The 17,500-nt window shown below is 42.2% G+C and overlaps 1 protein-coding gene and 1 long non-coding RNA gene across 2 annotated transcripts in view; one reads left to right on the forward strand and one right to left on the reverse strand.

The window, feature by feature from the left end:
* The first annotated feature begins 5,757 nt into the window (after positions 1-5,757).
* Positions 5,758-17,500, forward strand: part of LOC138947379 (uncharacterized) — an 87,293-nt gene continuing 75,550 nt past the window's right edge. Inside the window, exon 1 of the long non-coding RNA XR_011449643.1 lies at positions 5,758-5,852. This is a non-coding gene — a long non-coding RNA (uncharacterized lncRNA). The remainder of the gene's footprint in view (positions 5,853-17,500) is intronic.
* LOC138947378 (uncharacterized) overlaps positions 13,668-17,500 on the reverse strand; it is a 4,093-nt gene continuing 260 nt past the window's right edge. Inside the window, exons 1-2 of the mRNA XM_070318833.1 lie at positions 17,060-17,500; positions 13,668-16,031 (exon numbers count right to left, since the gene is read on the reverse strand). The exon at positions 17,060-17,500 is cut by the window's right edge and continues 260 nt beyond it. Coding sequence (XP_070174934.1) covers positions 14,594-15,850 — 1,257 coding nt within the window. The 5' untranslated portion in view covers positions 15,851-16,031; positions 17,060-17,500 and the 3' untranslated portion in view covers positions 13,668-14,593. The remainder of the gene's footprint in view (positions 16,032-17,059) is intronic.

Here is a 17,500-nt window from a genome sequence, read left to right on the forward strand (position 1 = left end):
AGCAAACCAAAGATTAACCTTATGAGGCCAGATAACAGAAACTGCCCGCTGAAATGTCATAGCAACCACTAACCATACTGAAATAACACCTACTGTGTAAGAGTATAGGCCTAACAGTTTACATGCTAATACGTGCGTGCTGGTTACAGAAAATGAAAACACTCCTTCAATCCATCTCAACAACAGTCCACCGTAAAGCAAGCACAGGTCGGCTACGGCCAGTGCTCTGAAAAAAAGTCTGATAGATGAATGCGACTGTTGTCTGCCGAACAGAATGATGATCATTACATTGCCAAAAGTTCCAAGACTGAGGATGATGGGTGGAGCAGTTCGTTGTAAGACCTTTGTTGCCTGATGAATCGAATTCGCGGCATGGCTGTCATCATAAGAAGGCATATCACTGACGCTTGCAGAGGAATGATCCACCACTGGTGCTGAAGACATGGTTTTCTCTATGTTTGTAGTATATCTCAACGTCGTTAATGAGAGCTGAGTTTCCTTTGCTTCAAGATAAATAAGATACAGTATTAATCCTAATTTGTACTTTTTTGTTTGTTTTAAAGACGAAGAACTCCGTTTCAACGCATATTATTCTGTTGAAACATCTATTGATTAAAAAGTAGAAAGTATGAATTTTAGGTAGTGCTGCTTTTAAGTTATATAATAGCATCGAAACTTGACTTGTGTAATGTTAAATAGTTCAGATCTTTCGATACGTTGTGAATAGTACTGTAGACGGTGACGCAGTCCAGCTCGCATGCACCTGCACATACAGGACACAAGTGACTTCTTAAAAATACAGAAAACACACACACACACACACACACACACACACACACACACATACCCACACACACACACACACACACACACACACATACACCAGGGGGGTTTCTGGGGTTTCCAGACCCCCCCCCCCCAGCTAAAAAAAAATATATATATATAAGGGAAAACAAATGAAGAAAAATTTTAAAATAAATAAATAAATGATGGCTCAGATTGCACCAGATTGCTTTATTGTTCTTGTTTTTATCAAAATGTTCCGTGGGGCATGCCCCCGGATCCCCCTAGAAGCCGGCCTTTGTCTTCAAAATGACGGTTTTTTAATGTAGTTGGGTAATTTGTTGGATGAGGTTGCACCAGATTGTTCCATTTTCCTTGTTTTTGTATCAACCTTTTCGCGTCGTCGATCTGTCCCTAAAAGATATTTGGACCCCCCCCCCCCCCCTTAAAAATGATGTGATCCGCCTCTGCACACACACACACACACACACACCCACACACACACACACACACACACACACACACACTCACACACACACACACACACACACACACACACACACACACACACCAAAACGACATTGTTTGCATCTGAACCAAAATGTCAAACCCTTGCTATTTTAGATCAACTACACTTATTTTGGCTATTTTGCACACTGTTGATACTTTCTTTTACAAAGGGTTATTTGCTTTTTAACTTTATACCGTCTGACTGCGACAAACAACATTGTATTCTACAAATGCCAGAGAGACCACCCATGCCGTAACTAAACCATATCTTCACATGTGTGTATCGTGTAAATGAGGTCGGGTCAAACTACACTCTAGCAGGGGCCTCACAAGAAATGTTCTGCTCATGATGACGAAGTCACCCAGACAAACTACATGCTCAAAACTCGTTGTTGCTTCCTCTGTAAGAAGGTTGACTTGCACGTGACGCTATAATTCCTATTGTGCTCTTGACGTCAGAGATTTCAACTTTGCAGAGAGGTTCCAGAAGACGCGCCTCCGATTTGGACACTCCCACCTCAGTGACACAACAGTGCAAGGCGAGGTAGAATAATTACACATTAACCTTCGCCCGAGCGGGTTATCGACTATACACGGAAGACATCGTGGGGCCGTGCGGACCCATGCTTCTCAAAGAAGGAAAAATGTGCATACCCTTCCGTAGACCCATGCTTTCCAAAGAAGCAAAAACGTGCATCCCCTTCCGTAGACGCCGTGGTTAAATATCCGCGAGAAGTAATTCAATTAAATTATTAATCTAATTATTACCGTGCGGACTAAAGCTTCTCATAAAAGGAAAAACGTGAATACTCTTCTGTGGACGTCGTGGGGCCGTGTGGACCCACATTGCTATGTATTAATTTCGCTCCACGCGACTTGCTTATTAACTCCAAAATTAAACAGAGTTGGGCTTTGACATAACGAGTAGAAATTCGTAGAGGTTACATGCCGAGTCTCAGTGATTATTAAAAATAATGGTCGAAGTTAGCGGATCATGAAAATTGCGAGCTTTAGCGAGCTTTTTCATGACCGCGAACTGAGACCATTATTGTTTATAATCACTGAGACGAGGTGTGTAACCTCTTTATTCCTCCTTTCTTCAGTTATTCAAAGAAAAGAGGAGTTTTTTTGCGAAAGTTTGATCGAATCCTATTCACTCAACCAGTCAACCTGCGCAGGCGATCGATTAATGCGCGGTTGTATAGTTCCGTGCAAATCATTCCATTCTGTTAACACTTCTTGTCAGTTTTCCTATTTTGGACTAAAATCAAGTACACAGATATGCTGTTATTCTGCTGTGGCGGCAAAGGCAGATATTGTATGTTCTGGATATGTTTTGGTATCGCTTTAGGATAATGTTCTTTCGTCAAATGGGACTAGCAGACGAACTTTTGCACCCGTGTTCCAACGTTAAAAACTGTATGAAGTTCAGTTTTCTGGGGAAAATAGTGTATGAAACCGCTTTATGTTGTTTAAATTGATGAGATGTGTGCATTTGGTTGCGTGTGATCTGTTTATTAAATGAAATATTGTTGAAAACTGACCGTCGGATTGCAGTCTGTTGTCGAAGCAACTGAGTGAAAAGAAGGGGAACTACTCTTGTCGCTAGACAAAGTATGAGTTACTTGCTTGGGAAATTGCTTGTGATGAACGTTTGAGCACGGCAGATCTAGATTCAGAAAACAACCGAACTCATGGATTGTATATGGAGATTCATGTGTTCAGGCCTGTAGTTGTTAATTTAAATGCGGTATGTTTGTATTGTTTGCTCCAGAGATGTATACTTCGTACATTTTCAGTCGCAAAAAGTAGTACCGAAACAGAACAACTTCTCAACCCATTGCACTATCGAGGATTCAGGCTGTTGCTGGGTCGTTATTTGTTTGGTTGCTGGGTCATTATCGAAAAATAACTAGCCCTACAAGTTTACAGAGGTAAAGAAGCAGAGGGGGGAATAAAAGTCAATTATCTACCAAGAACATGTTTTGTTTATCTAGCTTGCGCATTTCGTGTTCTACTGATGCAGGTGTCGAAAACGGGAGTGTTTGCGTCAATTGTGAGGGGTATTATTACAAAAAGCGCTGTATGTCAGCAATGACTTAATTGGTAGATTGCTTTGAAAGTTTCAGAACATGTTGCCTACATACTAGACTTACTTGGAGAATTTATTTTGGATTGTTGCAGGTAGGCTATTCGTTCGGTTGTTGACAAATGATCCGGAAAAAGTGTTTAAACCTGTCATAGGATTGTTCACTAGTGTCCAACACATTCATGACGTCGCACGTCTACAGACAAATGATTCAATTGTTAGGATGATAACTGTGCCGTACAACGATGCTTAGCCAAACGAGACCACAATAACTATAAATACGTCTAGCAATCCACCAAGTCATTGCTAACATACAGCGAGCGCTATTTATCATGATACCCCTCAAAACCTGCATCAGTAGGAATAGCATATCACACGACATACGCAAGCTAGCTAGACAAAACAACATGTTCTGGGTACATACTTGATTTGAAATTTGTCTCGTAGATGTACAAGTTGCAAAGTTTTGACTATTGTGATTTTTAATTGGTCCCTTGCCGTTAAATAGCCACTTTCTTTATTCTTGGAAGAACAAACGTAAATTTATATTCATTCAACAACAAAATGTAAGTGCAGAAAATACATTGTTTTGGAATACTAACCTTATCTTTAGACTCTGTTATGCAATGCGAGACGTGTCACAATTGTCACAGTAGAGCATGATGCACGTTTTAGTTTAATGTAAGAAGGATTCTTGTGTAGGCGAACTTTAATGTTAAATGCGCATTTATAGAACCGTGCCTTTACTAATAATCACGCACAAACACACACACACACGCACAAACACACACACACACACACACACACAAACACACGCAAGCACGCACGCACGCACGCACGCACGCACGCACGCACGCACACACACACACACACACACACACACACACACACTACACACACACACACACTACACACACACACACACTACACACACAATCTACACACACACACACACAAACACTAACACACACACACACACACACACACACACACACACACACACACACACACACACACACACACACACACCACGCAGTTAGGGAATAGTTAGTATTATTGTATCAGATAAGAACAGACTAGATAAGGAAAGCGGTTAGGGACACAATTCAGATTAGGCGTGTGTGTGTGTGTGTGTGTGTGTGTGTGTGTGTGTGTGTGTGTGTGTGTGTGTGTGTGTGTAAGAGGTAGGAATAAGAGAGATAGACAGCTAGCTAGACAGAGAACGCGCGAGAAAGAAAGAAAGAACGCGCGGGAAATATTAGGACGTCACAACTCATCATGACAATTTAATACACTGTAGATTACGTGCAGCCATTCCATACTTTCATACCATCCTGACGAAGGCAGTTTATCTGCCGAAATATTGATCAAAACAAGTACCTGACATGGTTACTGGTGTGTCTTCTTTTTATTTAAACACAAAACAGAAGTGCATTAAACAAGAAGTAGGCAACCACAATTACATCCAGTCGACGCGCGGTAATTCAACAACCAATCGGGATTTCCCCAAAAGCCGACGTTAGGGGAAGGGCCCCTAATATGGACCACTTTTTGTTTATTGCTGATAACTAGCTTGTTTTCTTGCGAAGAAGTTTCATTTTGTGGTTGGTAGTCCTTCTCTCTTAGTTTAACAGTTTAACAGTTAGGCCTAATTAGAGTGAAATAGCTTTGATAGACCTTCAGCAAAAATTAAATACAGAAAAAATCACAAATGGTCCATATTAGGAGCCTGGGAGCCCAATATGGACCAGTGAAGCGGCCTTCGCGAATCACTGTAAAAAGCCCCCTATACTTCAAAATAACATGATACAACTTAGTGTGCAAGTCAGACTTATTCAAATATGCTTTAGATTGAGCTGTTTCGGGTTGATGAGAGCATTATTTGAAGCACACCAGGAAACTGAAGAAGCTTATCAAAAACAGAGTGAAAATAAGTGAACTTATCAACTTCCACCAAAAAAAAGACTATTTGTTATATTTTTTTGAAATCGCGAGGGCTAGTTATAGGTTATTTTCAGCAAGCTTCTTAATGAATTAATTAAAATTGCCTTTAGTTTTCATTTTCTTCGATTTGTTGAAGGTGGTCCATATTAGGGGACTCACACATACTTTGAGGTTTTGCTATTATTGTTTGTTTGCAGTAGAAACTCGGGGTACACACTGTTAAAATGTAACAAATACTGTCTTAGCTGTCATATATAGCCATTTGTGTGTTATGAAAGCTTTGGCTGTGGACAACTGTTTTGACATGTGCAACTTATCCAGAGAGGGTGAATAAAGCGAATGAAATTGTTTTGAGCGCTCTAGCGCCGTTAGTTTGTCAGAACAGGAGGTGGTCCATATTAGGAGCCGGTCCATATTAGGAGCCTTTCCCCTACTTCAAATAAGATGAGTAATTCTGAGAAATCGTTTACCAGAGGTACTCTTTCTTTCTTTATTTGGTGTTTAACGTCGTTTTCAACCATTCAAGGTTATATCGCGACTGGGAAAGGGGGGAGATGGGATAGGGGAAAGGGGGGAGATGGGATAGAGCCACTTGTTAATTGTTTCTTGTTCACAAAAGCACTAATCAAAAAATTGCCCCAGGGGCTTGCAACGTAGTACAATATATGACCTTACTGGGAGAATGCAAGTTTCCAGTACAAAGGACTTAACATTTCTTACATACTGCTTGACTAAAATCTTTACAAACATTGACTATATGTTATACAAGAAACACTTAACAAGGGTAAAAGGAGAAACAGAATCCGTTAGTCGCCTCTTACGACATGCTGGGGAGCATTGGGCAAATTCTTTCTCGTCACCCTAACCCGCGGGGGGACCAGAGGTACTCGAAAATTATACAACCCTTTGATAAATTCGATCTTCAATACATCACTCAAACCTTTGGAATTAATTAAAATCAATAAGATACAAGAATTACGAGTTCAGAAAATACAGAAAAATTGAAAAATGTATACAATTTAAAAAAGTTGTCAATGACAATGTGTATCGAACCCGTGACCGCCGGGTTCGTGAGCGAGTACACACACACTAAGCCAATCTGGCACACAATTCTCGGAAGGGGGGGGGGGGGGGGGGGAGGAATATAATTTTTAACTTCAAACTTTACACGTGAGATCTAGAGCATGTGTCGACTCCTCGGTTTTCGAGTGTCTTCGTTCGTATTTGTGTCCTGTACGTTCTGTCGATCTCACTCAAGGTAAGTTAAGTTGATAACTGACCCTATTGATAAGGACTGTGTGGAAACTATACACAGGTGGAAGACGTTAAAGTGTCATTTCTGGGTGTTTTGTTAGTTTTGAATACAACATTTCTATGGAAGCCAAAGGCTGCCAATACCGCGTTTCTCCTCACTTACTTGCTTTCAAAGACAAAGAGACACCGAGCACGTCTATCACAAAGACAAAGAGACACCGAGCACGTCTATCACAAAGACAAAGAGACACCGAGCACGTCTATCACAAAGACAAAGAGACACCGAGCACGTCTGTCACAAAGACAAAGAGACACCGAGCACGTCTATCAAGTTAGGTGCACAAATGAAACTGTTTTTGAATGAAAATTGAATGGCATTTCCATTGATATGCAGAATTGTTTCTTATCATCAAATCCTGAATTTTTACAGATTATAAAATACGGGACTAGGGTTTTTGTCGGGTCGATTTTGGGGGTACCCTGACTTTGGCGGCGGTCACGTGATACCTAATACAGAAATCTTTAATCCGAAAAGTGTGAAAGTTAGCCAATGGAAGGGCCTTTAAAGGCATATAAAGTTTGAATAAAATGACACGTGAATGAATGTTTAGTTGGGGTACGAAATGGGTGCAATAATGTTTTTGCTCAGTTTATGTTCCAAAAAGAAATAAAACCATGTTGAAAAAAAATAAAAAAATAAAATAATAATTGCTGTACTGAACAATTGTGGCCAACTTCCCCGACCGTAGCTTGAATTCTTTCTTCGTCCTATTACCCATGTCATGACCCTAGCGGATGACATGCTTTTGGCAACTTTCATCAGATGAAGGGTCAGAGGTACGCTAATGTCTCTTATTCACCTGTAGTTAATTCATTGGTAAAATTTAAATACTATATACTAAAATCAGTTCAAGTTGTGGCAACTTACACGGGATAAAAAAAGGAAAGAGTCTCGCGGTCAAGGCGAGGTCAGAAATATGGGTCAGAGCATACCGGCACGTACGCGCGCGAAAGTGTCGTCTGCTACATGTTTGGTTTAGCCAAAACCTGTTTGTGTACACATTAAACTCAAAAATGAATCAGTCGATGTGCATGCTTCTGTGATTAATAAGGACTGTGTGGAAATTATACACAGGTGGAAGACGTTAAAGTGTCATTTCTGGGTGTTTTGGAAGTTTTGAATACAACATTTCTATGGAAGCCAAAGGCTGCCAATACCGCGTTTCTCCTCACTTACTTGCTTTCAAAGACAAAGAGACACCGAGCACGTCTGTCACACAGCAAAGCATTACAATGTCACATTTGTTAAACATTTTAACTTTAGTGCGATAAGTCGTGAACAGTGGCCTGCGTAACATTCGTCCCTCATTGGTAACGACACATACAACGCTTCACGTCTGCTGCGTTCCCAAACTTAATGAATTTTTTTGAATGGAAATACCTTTTAGCAATGTTGTCGAACGTCGGATGCAAAATAAACACAACATTTGATGCGTTACCAAATGACAAATGTGACCCTCCAACACGAAATGAGTCGCATGTCACCTTTGCATGATTTTCATATTTTTATATTTTCCTAAAAAGTTTTTTATGCTCTATCCAGTGGTGAAAACCGTTTTAGAAAAGAGTAAAAACATGTTTGAGTTATAAGTCTGTGACTAAGGTGACCCTCACACTGTTACCAGACACTCCCCGGATTTATATCAAGCCTAGCGCAGAACCGCACGAGGTGACATGCGACTCATTTCGTGGTGGAGGGTCACAAATATCATTTTTTACAATCCAGTGTAACAAAAAACAAAAAAAGAAGAAACGAAGCATAGTGGCGGCACGCTAAAGGCAAAATCACATTCAAATTGGATCGATTTGACACGACGCACATTCTAACATGTTCATTGCACATCTAAATGGCTGATAATACACACAGTACCATATTCGTGCGTGCAGGAGTTGTAGGCATATTCGTGTAGTTTGCGGTTGGTTTATTAGGCGAAATGTTACACAGCAAACCGTAATTTTTGACCGATCCAAATGCACACTTTAAACATGTGTCGGGGCAAACAGCTAAGTGCATAATTATGTAACACTAGCACAAACCACAACGAAGATCAATGTCAGGGGTTTCGTGGTCGTATTTCATTGGCAGCCACAAAACAAGTTGTAAGAATGTCACAATTCGGGCGCCAAATTTAACGCCATTTGTGGTGGAGTTTTCCATAAAAGACACTAACCAACCAGACGATCTCCTTGATTTTGTTATCGTTATCTCTTTGATCAATTTGCAGTCAACTGATTCCCTTATAACAGTTGATAAGCAAGAGTAACATTCCACAATCTAACTCTAAACTCATGACCCTCGAGTGGTAGACAGCTTTGTAGAACGACCCACATGCGAGGGTCAACTAAAAAGTAGCGGGCCCGACCAGGAAGGAGTTGACTTACGAGTATAAAAAGTTTACATTTAAACATTATCTCCGGATCTCCACACAGTTGTTTAATCTGTGCCTCAGATCCTTAGTGTCGTTGCTGCAGAAGCCTTTGTATTGCACCCGTTGGAAGACCTCAAAAGCAGTCATACCTAAGACTTTAAAATTGGCGTCTGGCATTATGGGGTTAGTGCTAGGACTGGTTGGTCCGGTGTCAGAATAATGTGACTGGGTGAGACATGAAGCCTGTGCTGCGACTTCTGTCTTGTGTGTGGCCCACGTTATATGTCAAAGCAGCACCGCCCTGATATGGCCCTTCGTGGTCGGCTGGGCGTTAAGCAAACAAACAAACAAACAAAAAGCAGTCATGACGTCATTGTCCGTTTCGTAGTGCTCAACCCTGGGATACTTCCTCATGGTTGCAAACATAATATCGTTTGAGGGTGCCAAATCTGGCGAATACAGCGGATGGTTAACGATCTCCAAGCCGCATTAATGATTTGTTGCCATGGAAACTAAGGACTTTCTGGCAGGGTCGTTGTCTTAACGGAGCAGCATCCCTTTCCGGAGCGTTCCTCGGTGCTTTGCCTTGATATGCTCTCTTAGTAGACTCGGTAGTATGAAATATAATTCACCGGTTACTGTCTCATCGTTTGGAACTAAGTCCAACAGGAAATTCCCCTCTGCGTCCAATACAACAGATGCCATCACCTTTTTAGGGGGAAATGCCCCTGACCTTTTTTAGGTGGGTATAACCTTGATGCCCCTACTGCATGAACGGTTGATTGGTTTCAGGCTGAAAGTGATGTAACATAGTCTCATCATCAGAAACAAATCGAGACATAAAATCCTCTTGATCTGCCTCAAAGAAGCGTAACATGTTGCGTGACATGTTCAGTCAGAAGTGCTTCTATTTTGGTGTAAAAGTTTGAGGACCTACCTTGTTTAAACTGTCTTCATGAAAAGTTTTCTGCACAGAATACTCTAAACTCTTTCATGTGAGATGCCAAGTGTATCAGCAATGTAATAAATGGCCATTGGTTAATTTGGCATCACCAGCGCGCAGACAGCATCAACGGTTTCTTGAGTTGTAACCGTTGGTGGTCTTCCACACCGTTTGTCATCTTAAACGGTTTTCCTTCCAAGCCTGAATTCCGCTAACCACCTTATTACTGTGGTCTATGAAGGGGGATCCCTGCCTAACGTTTACGTCAGGTCATTATGAATTTCCAGTTGGCTAAATATTTTTCTTTGCAAATATTGGATCACTAAGTTGTGTTAGTTTTCTAGAATGTGGGGTTAACAGTGGGGTATGGCACTTTGAGAAACCAAGGCACACAAACTAACCGGTGAAAATACGTATTGTTTTGCATGAAATCTTCATAAGAACCTTCATGCTAAGTTTTAAATGTCTAAGTCAATTCCCTCCTGGTCGGGCCCGGTACTTCTCAGTTGGCCCTCGTACACACACACACACACACACACACACACGCACGCACGCACGCACGCACGCACGCACACACACACATTCATGCATACATACATACATACATACATACATACATACATACATACATACATACATACATACATACATACATACATACATACATTGCCACCCTCGCATCGATTCCCACAACTTGACTAAATGTAGAAATGAGTAAGGGGGGAGGGCATTTATGGAACATATTTCCCTTTAGAAATACACATTACTCGTATCACGAAAATTATGTTCAAATAACTGAACTGAGAAAGGTTTTAAAATGAAAGTTTTTTGCTCTGATGTTTTGAAGAGGGTCACGTGTTAATAAAAGTCATGGTTAACCCAATCATGAAATGGCAACCATCTCTAAAACTCTGTTTCATTTTGAACTTTGCTTGTGTAAGTTTCAGATATTTGAGTATTCAGTGATAATACGGACGATTGCTCATTTTTACAACACAGCAACAATCGAAAATCATTTCTGAATTTTGTCCCTGTTAAACAGTAGAGATAAAAATTGAGTGCACTATTAATATACCAAAAAAGGTTTAGAAGCACATACATAAAGTTGAGGACTGCTACTCCAAGTGGGTTGACCGTTATGTCCAATGAAGTGTAAGGAGCGATTATAAAGAGTAAGGACAAGGGTGTTGACAGCAAAAAGAAAGCCAGAGATATGGCAACCAGAGTCACTGTCAACGACGACGCTTTTTTTACTCGTGATCTTAGCTGATTAGACTGACCCTGTGCCAGGGTAACACGGGCATTACGGACAGACTCACTGACCTTCCTCACAAGGACAGAGTTACTGACGATAAGAATGACACACGGGAGAAGTGAAAACATTAATGTATCAATCCATGACCAAACTTTGTATATAAAAAAACTATACTCTGCTGAATCGTAGTTGAGTGTGCATTGCGCATTTGAACTGTTGCCATTTTGGCGAAGTATTTTTCCAAACAGAAAATGAGAATTGATCAAAATAAAACAAATCGTAATACCAAGCAAATAATATTTAGCGTTCCTTGGCGTAAATAGCATGTTCACTTTGTGAGGCCAGACAACAGACACTGCTCGTTGTACAGTCATCGCCACAAGAAGCCAGACAGATACAACCCCTGCTGTGTTAAACAAGACGGTCAACAATTTGCACATCACAGTGTGTGTCACTAACAAATCAAAAGAAGACACCTGCTTGATCCACCATGGGAAGAGTCCAGTGTAGAGTAAACAAAGGTCAGAAACAGCCAGTGCCTTGAAGAACAGATTGAGAGATGAAGCTGAATTTTGTTTACTGAACATGATTATTATCATGAGATTACCAAATGTACCAAGGGCCAATATAAAGGGTGGAGCAAATCTTGCCACGCTTACATTGCCCATATTGATAGACTCTATTACACCAGCAAACCCATCAAGGGACAAATCATTGATAGATTCCGATGTATTGCCTTTCACAGAAATCACAGTATTGCTCTCCATTTTCAATGAAGGGAAAGAAACCGATACAAGTTCAACACTTAAGTAGCACTGATGTTTAACTTGTACAAGTCAAAATACTGAACGTCACCTTTGGTTACAAACCTACACACGATGTGCAACGCCAAGTCGTAAAATAATATATCGGTAGTTTAAAGCCACATTCAAAATAATGTGTTCCGATTTTTCTGCATAGACAACTTCTATATGTAAATGTCAACTGTGTTGGGGGGTTGAAGGAGGGCACGCCGGTGTAGTACTGCAAACCCAAAGGAAGGCGTCGGTTTTTTCTTTGGTTATCTTTATGTATTTGTCGTCTTGTTTTCCTCTTTTCTGATGCACATCGTTCCACTCCACTCCTGTGAATACAATCCCAACAGTTCTTGTGATTCTGTCTTTGTCCTGCACATATAGAAATTGAAATATCTCTCTAAAACCGCAATGAACCATTCGGCTCCAAGCCCACAAGGTGGGGGGGGGGGGGGGGGGGTAAACCACAAAAACTGGTGTGTGGTTTACGCATTCTAATGTGATCGGGTGGAGTGGAAGGGGGAAGATAGGCCAGGAAGCATAAATGAGACGCCAAGACAGAGGTTGCGATAACGTGACTTTTACTTAACGTACACCAGAAGCAAACACCAGAAAGTTAACACCAGAAAGTTAACACCAGAAAGTTAACACCAGAAAGTTAACACCAGAAAGCAGTGTCTGATGACACATGAAAAGAAAAGAAAACATAATATAAGTACATGGCATAACAAGTAAAACGCACCATTCATACCAATGCATCCTAACCATACATACATTCCACAATAAACCTAAACAATACAGCCAAAATCCTGCAGACACAGCATTCTCTGAAAGAGAATCCACAGTGAGTTAAACAACTCCACAACAGCTAATGTCAAGGGAAGTAACCAACATCTTCCCTTAGGCCTAAGCCTTGCATAGGAAAATGCTCTACATAAATTAACCAACTGCATGAACCGCAACTGCAAAATAATTGTTATTACTAAGTATGTTCATCGCCATGAAGACACATCTTCATCGAGTTGAATAATAACGACAAGAATAAGAAAGATAACTCATGATACGAGTTCATTACCCAAAATAATATGTCAACCATAATTCCCGTTCATCAATTGTAGGGGTTTCTGCGCCTAAATCGTAAATAGGTAGCTTTACGGGCCAATGGCACGGAGGGCTTAACTTTGGGCTTTTAACCGACTACTACTCAGACTTTACTGATCTCCAGAAATAATATGTGATAAAATGGGGGAAAATGGCAACGATACACATGGGTTACGATACACGCGCGAGTTTTATGTTCACAAGACTCTAAAACAACTTTAGAACAACTGGTCATCAAATATTAGAAGTTATCAACGCTCAATTTCAGCGTCAAATCATGAAAGTAATTAGAAACTGATCTAGAAAACACATCTCTCCGCTAGATCAAAATGGCGTCATCAACTCTGACGCGAGACCGGTCGGACATCGCCCGGGACCAAATCAGAGGCAAAATATACATATATGCAAACATCATAGCATCAAATGAAACATAAGAATAGAGCATAAGGAAAGAATACAGCACAAGGAATGAATACAGCATAAGGAATTGATAAAGCATTTGGTTACTTACAGATTCTCCTCAGTGAGCACACTCAGTGAAACGTAAACACAAGAGAACAGGTATCGGAATCTAACACCACAAGTCGACTGATTACAACTTCGCGACAAATATGGTCAGCACTTCGACCGTTCACGTCAACCGACACAATCGAGCAGCACACAGCTCAGTATATCACAAATCGCGTTCCCTCCTCTAGCCTAAATGCTCTCCCTTTTAAAGGCTGGTCAACTCCGATTCCCAATAGCCAATAGGGAGGATACCCGGTGTCAGACAACGGGGGGCGTCGTCTTAAGATTGCCTGCCCAATGGAAGGGATCGGTACCGAGGCAGAAATCGTTACAGAGGTGTCACACACCGGAAATATTACGCACACCGGATATGGCTCATTATATTACAACCAGTTACAAAGAAGGGGGAGAGGGGTAAGAGACTAAAACCTCTTCTATGATATACCCTGTCAAAAGAAATGACACCCACTTGACAAACCGCCGTCCAACGATACCCAGACAGTCTGGCGACACATTACATAACGACCACCTAAATCTGAGATAAGAGGTTAGAAAGGAATCCGGTCAAGAGTCTACCCTACGATAGTAAACACACAATAATCCTAGCTGGAGACACAACTTGGGTCAGGGGAAGATAATAGACAGGGAGTAAAAGAGAGGGACAACAGTACATGTAATCACCACTTGGCTACATCCCCCCCAGCTCTATACCAACTGCGTCCTCGCAGGTACAGCGCCTCGGGAATAGCTGAAAATGACATCTATAAATCAAACACAAGTTCACCCAAGTGAAACAACAAATAAAATCAGAAACGGTGCTGCTCACAGTCACCCAACCCATTCATACAAGACACAATACAACAGGCAATCAATAATGATAGTGTACACAGTCTCTTAGCAGAACACGAAAAGTCTCACAAATGACACATTGCCCACATGACAGCAGCACATTGTTTTCCTGACTGTTCACGAGGGGGTGGTTTAGCTGGGACTTAAGGGGCAGGACAAATTGAGCACAGAATCCCACAATGTTATCGGGTCAGCGTCGTGAGGCTCTACGGGGGCTGGGGCTGTCGCAAGCCGATGCTCTTTCTCTGTGAGCTGCTGTTGCAACAACGCTTCAAGGTCTTTGCGAATGTGTCCTGCTGCTTTCCGCTCAATCGACACCTCTTCACACTTGAAGACTAACCGCTCTCTAAGTTGGCGTATTTCTAAGTCCTTCTGAAAACGTTCATCCTGTAACTGTTGCTTGGCCTCCAGTTCCTTCTTCAGTCGGGTTTCTAATCTGTCAATGGAGGCCTTGTGCTTCGACGTCAGCTGTTCCTGTGCAGTCACAACCTCCTCTGTCTGACTGCTCTGCTCGCGTGGGGGTTGCTTGATGGATGTTGACTGCTGGTCTACACGTAGCTCACTGGGCTGTCTCCATGACAGCGGTTGTTGACTCCCATGACGCTTGGTAGGGCACCTGCTCTGTAGGTGCCCGTGGCGGTTGCAAAGCCAACAACGTGGCTTCGCGGACGGTTGCTGTTGACGAGGGGCAGCCGGCGGGCGTTGGTTCAGGGCAGCTCGAAGCTCTGCTGAGCTGACGGCGAGTTCGTTGACTGGGACCTGCAGTCTGCCTAACTCTGCACCCATCTGTGTAGAAACAGCCGTTTGTTGCTTCGCCACCACCACCTCGAAATCATCCCTCATCCACCTGAGAGCTTCGGCACGGACTGCCGCAAAAGTGACAGCCTCACGCCCTCTCACAAAGCGCAGCAGATCTCGTCGTAGAGGATGCAAAAACAGTCCATGGCTGAAATGATCCCGGAGAGCATCATCTGTCAATGTATCAGGAGCAACAGAATTAATCTTGACATGCAGAGACTGCAAACTGTGGGCGTATGAAAGAAGGCCCTCCTCTTGTCCCTGGTAGCGCGTGAAGAATGATGAAAGCAACGAAGAACTGCTGGCGTGGTCACCAAACGTGTCCTGCAGAATGGTCAGGACTAGGTCAGCCGTAGCGGTCGCCTGAGGGGGGTGCAGGTTAACCTCCTTCCTGGCAGCCCCAGCGAGTGACTGGATCAGCCACTCTGCTCCCTCCCCTCCAAGTGCCGCCATGTTGAAGTGGGAAATGACGCGACGTGCCTCGGTGGTGAAATGGTCCAGGTGACAGCCATCATCACCGCTTGTGAAGACAGGAAGCCTGGGAGGGGGAAACATCTGCCACTGGGGTCTAGGAACCCCGTCGACCGCCATCTTGGATACGCCGAGTACCTCCTACACTGCTTTCCCTGCTTTCTGGTGTTAAACTACGGCGTCTCTACTTCCTGAATCCTGCTCGCAGCGCCAGATGTGATAGGGTGGAGGGGAAGGGGGGAAATAGGCCAGGAAGCATAAATGAGACGCCAAGACAGAGGTTGCGATAACGTGACTTTTACTTAACGTACACCAGAAGCAAACACCAGAAAGTTAACACCAGAAAGTTAACACCAGAAAGTTAACACCAGAAAGTTAACACCAGAAAGCAGTGTCTGATGACACATGAAAAGAAAAGAAAACATAATATAAGTACATGGCATAACAAGTAAAACGCACCATTCATACCAATGCATCCTAACCATACATACATTCCACAATAAACCTAAACAATACAGCCAAAATCCTGCAGACACAGCATTCTCTGAAAGAGAATCCACAGTGAGTTAAACAACTCCACAACAGCTAATGTCAAGGGAAGTAACCAACATCTTCCCTTAGGCCTAAGCCTTGCATAGGAAAATGCTCTACATAAATTAACCAACTGCATGAACCGCAACTGCAAAATAATTGTTATTACTAAGTATGTTCATCGCCATGAAGACACATCTTCATCGAGTTGAATAATAACGACAAGAATAAGAAAGATAACTCATGATACGAGTTCATTACCCAAAATAATATGTCAACCATAATTCCCGTTCATCAATTGTAGGGGTTTCTGCGCCTAAATCGTAAATAGGTAGCTTTACGGGCCAATGGCACGGAGGGCTTAACTTTGGGCTTTTAACCGACTACTACTCAGACTTTACTGATCTCCAGAAATAATATGTGATAAAATGGGGAAAAATGGCAACGATACACATGGGTTACGATACACGCGCGAGTTTTATGTTCACAAGACTCTAAAACAACTTTAGAATAACTGGTCATCAAATATTAGAAGTTATCAACGCTCAATTTCAGCGTCAAATCATGAAAGTAATTAGAAACTGATCTAGAAAACACATCTCTCTGCTAGATCAAAATGGCGTCATCGACTCTGACGCGAGACCGGTCGGACATCGCCCGGGACCAAATCAGAGGCAAAATATACATATATGCAAACATCATAGCATCAAATGAAACATAAGAATAGAGCATAAGGAAAGAATACAGCACAAGGAATGAATACAGCATAAGGAATTGATAAAGCATTTGGTTACTTACAGATTCTCCCCAGTGAGCACACTCAGTGAAACGTAAACACAAGAGCACAGGTATCGGAATCTAACACCACAAGTCGACTGATTACAACTTCGCGACAAATTTGGTCAGCACTTCGACCGTTCACGTCAACCGACACAATCGAGCAGCACACAGCTCAGTATATCACAAATCGCGTTCCCTCCTCTAGCCTAAATGCTCTCCCTTTTAAAGGCTGGTCAACTCCGATTCCCAATAGCCAATAGGGAGGATACCCGGTGTCAGACAACGGGGGGCGTCGTCTTAAGATTGCCTGCCCAATGGAAGGGATCGGTACCGAGGCAGAAATCGTTACAGAGGTGTCACACACCGGAAATATTACGCACACCGGATAAGGCTCATTATATTACAACCAGTTACAAAGAAGGGGGAGAGGGGTAAGAGACTAAAACCTCTTCTATGATA

Source organism: Littorina saxatilis, linkage group LG14 (assembly GCF_037325665.1).
Source record: "Littorina saxatilis isolate snail1 linkage group LG14, US_GU_Lsax_2.0, whole genome shotgun sequence".
Lineage (NCBI taxonomy): Eukaryota > Metazoa > Mollusca > Gastropoda > Littorinimorpha > Littorinidae > Littorina > Littorina saxatilis.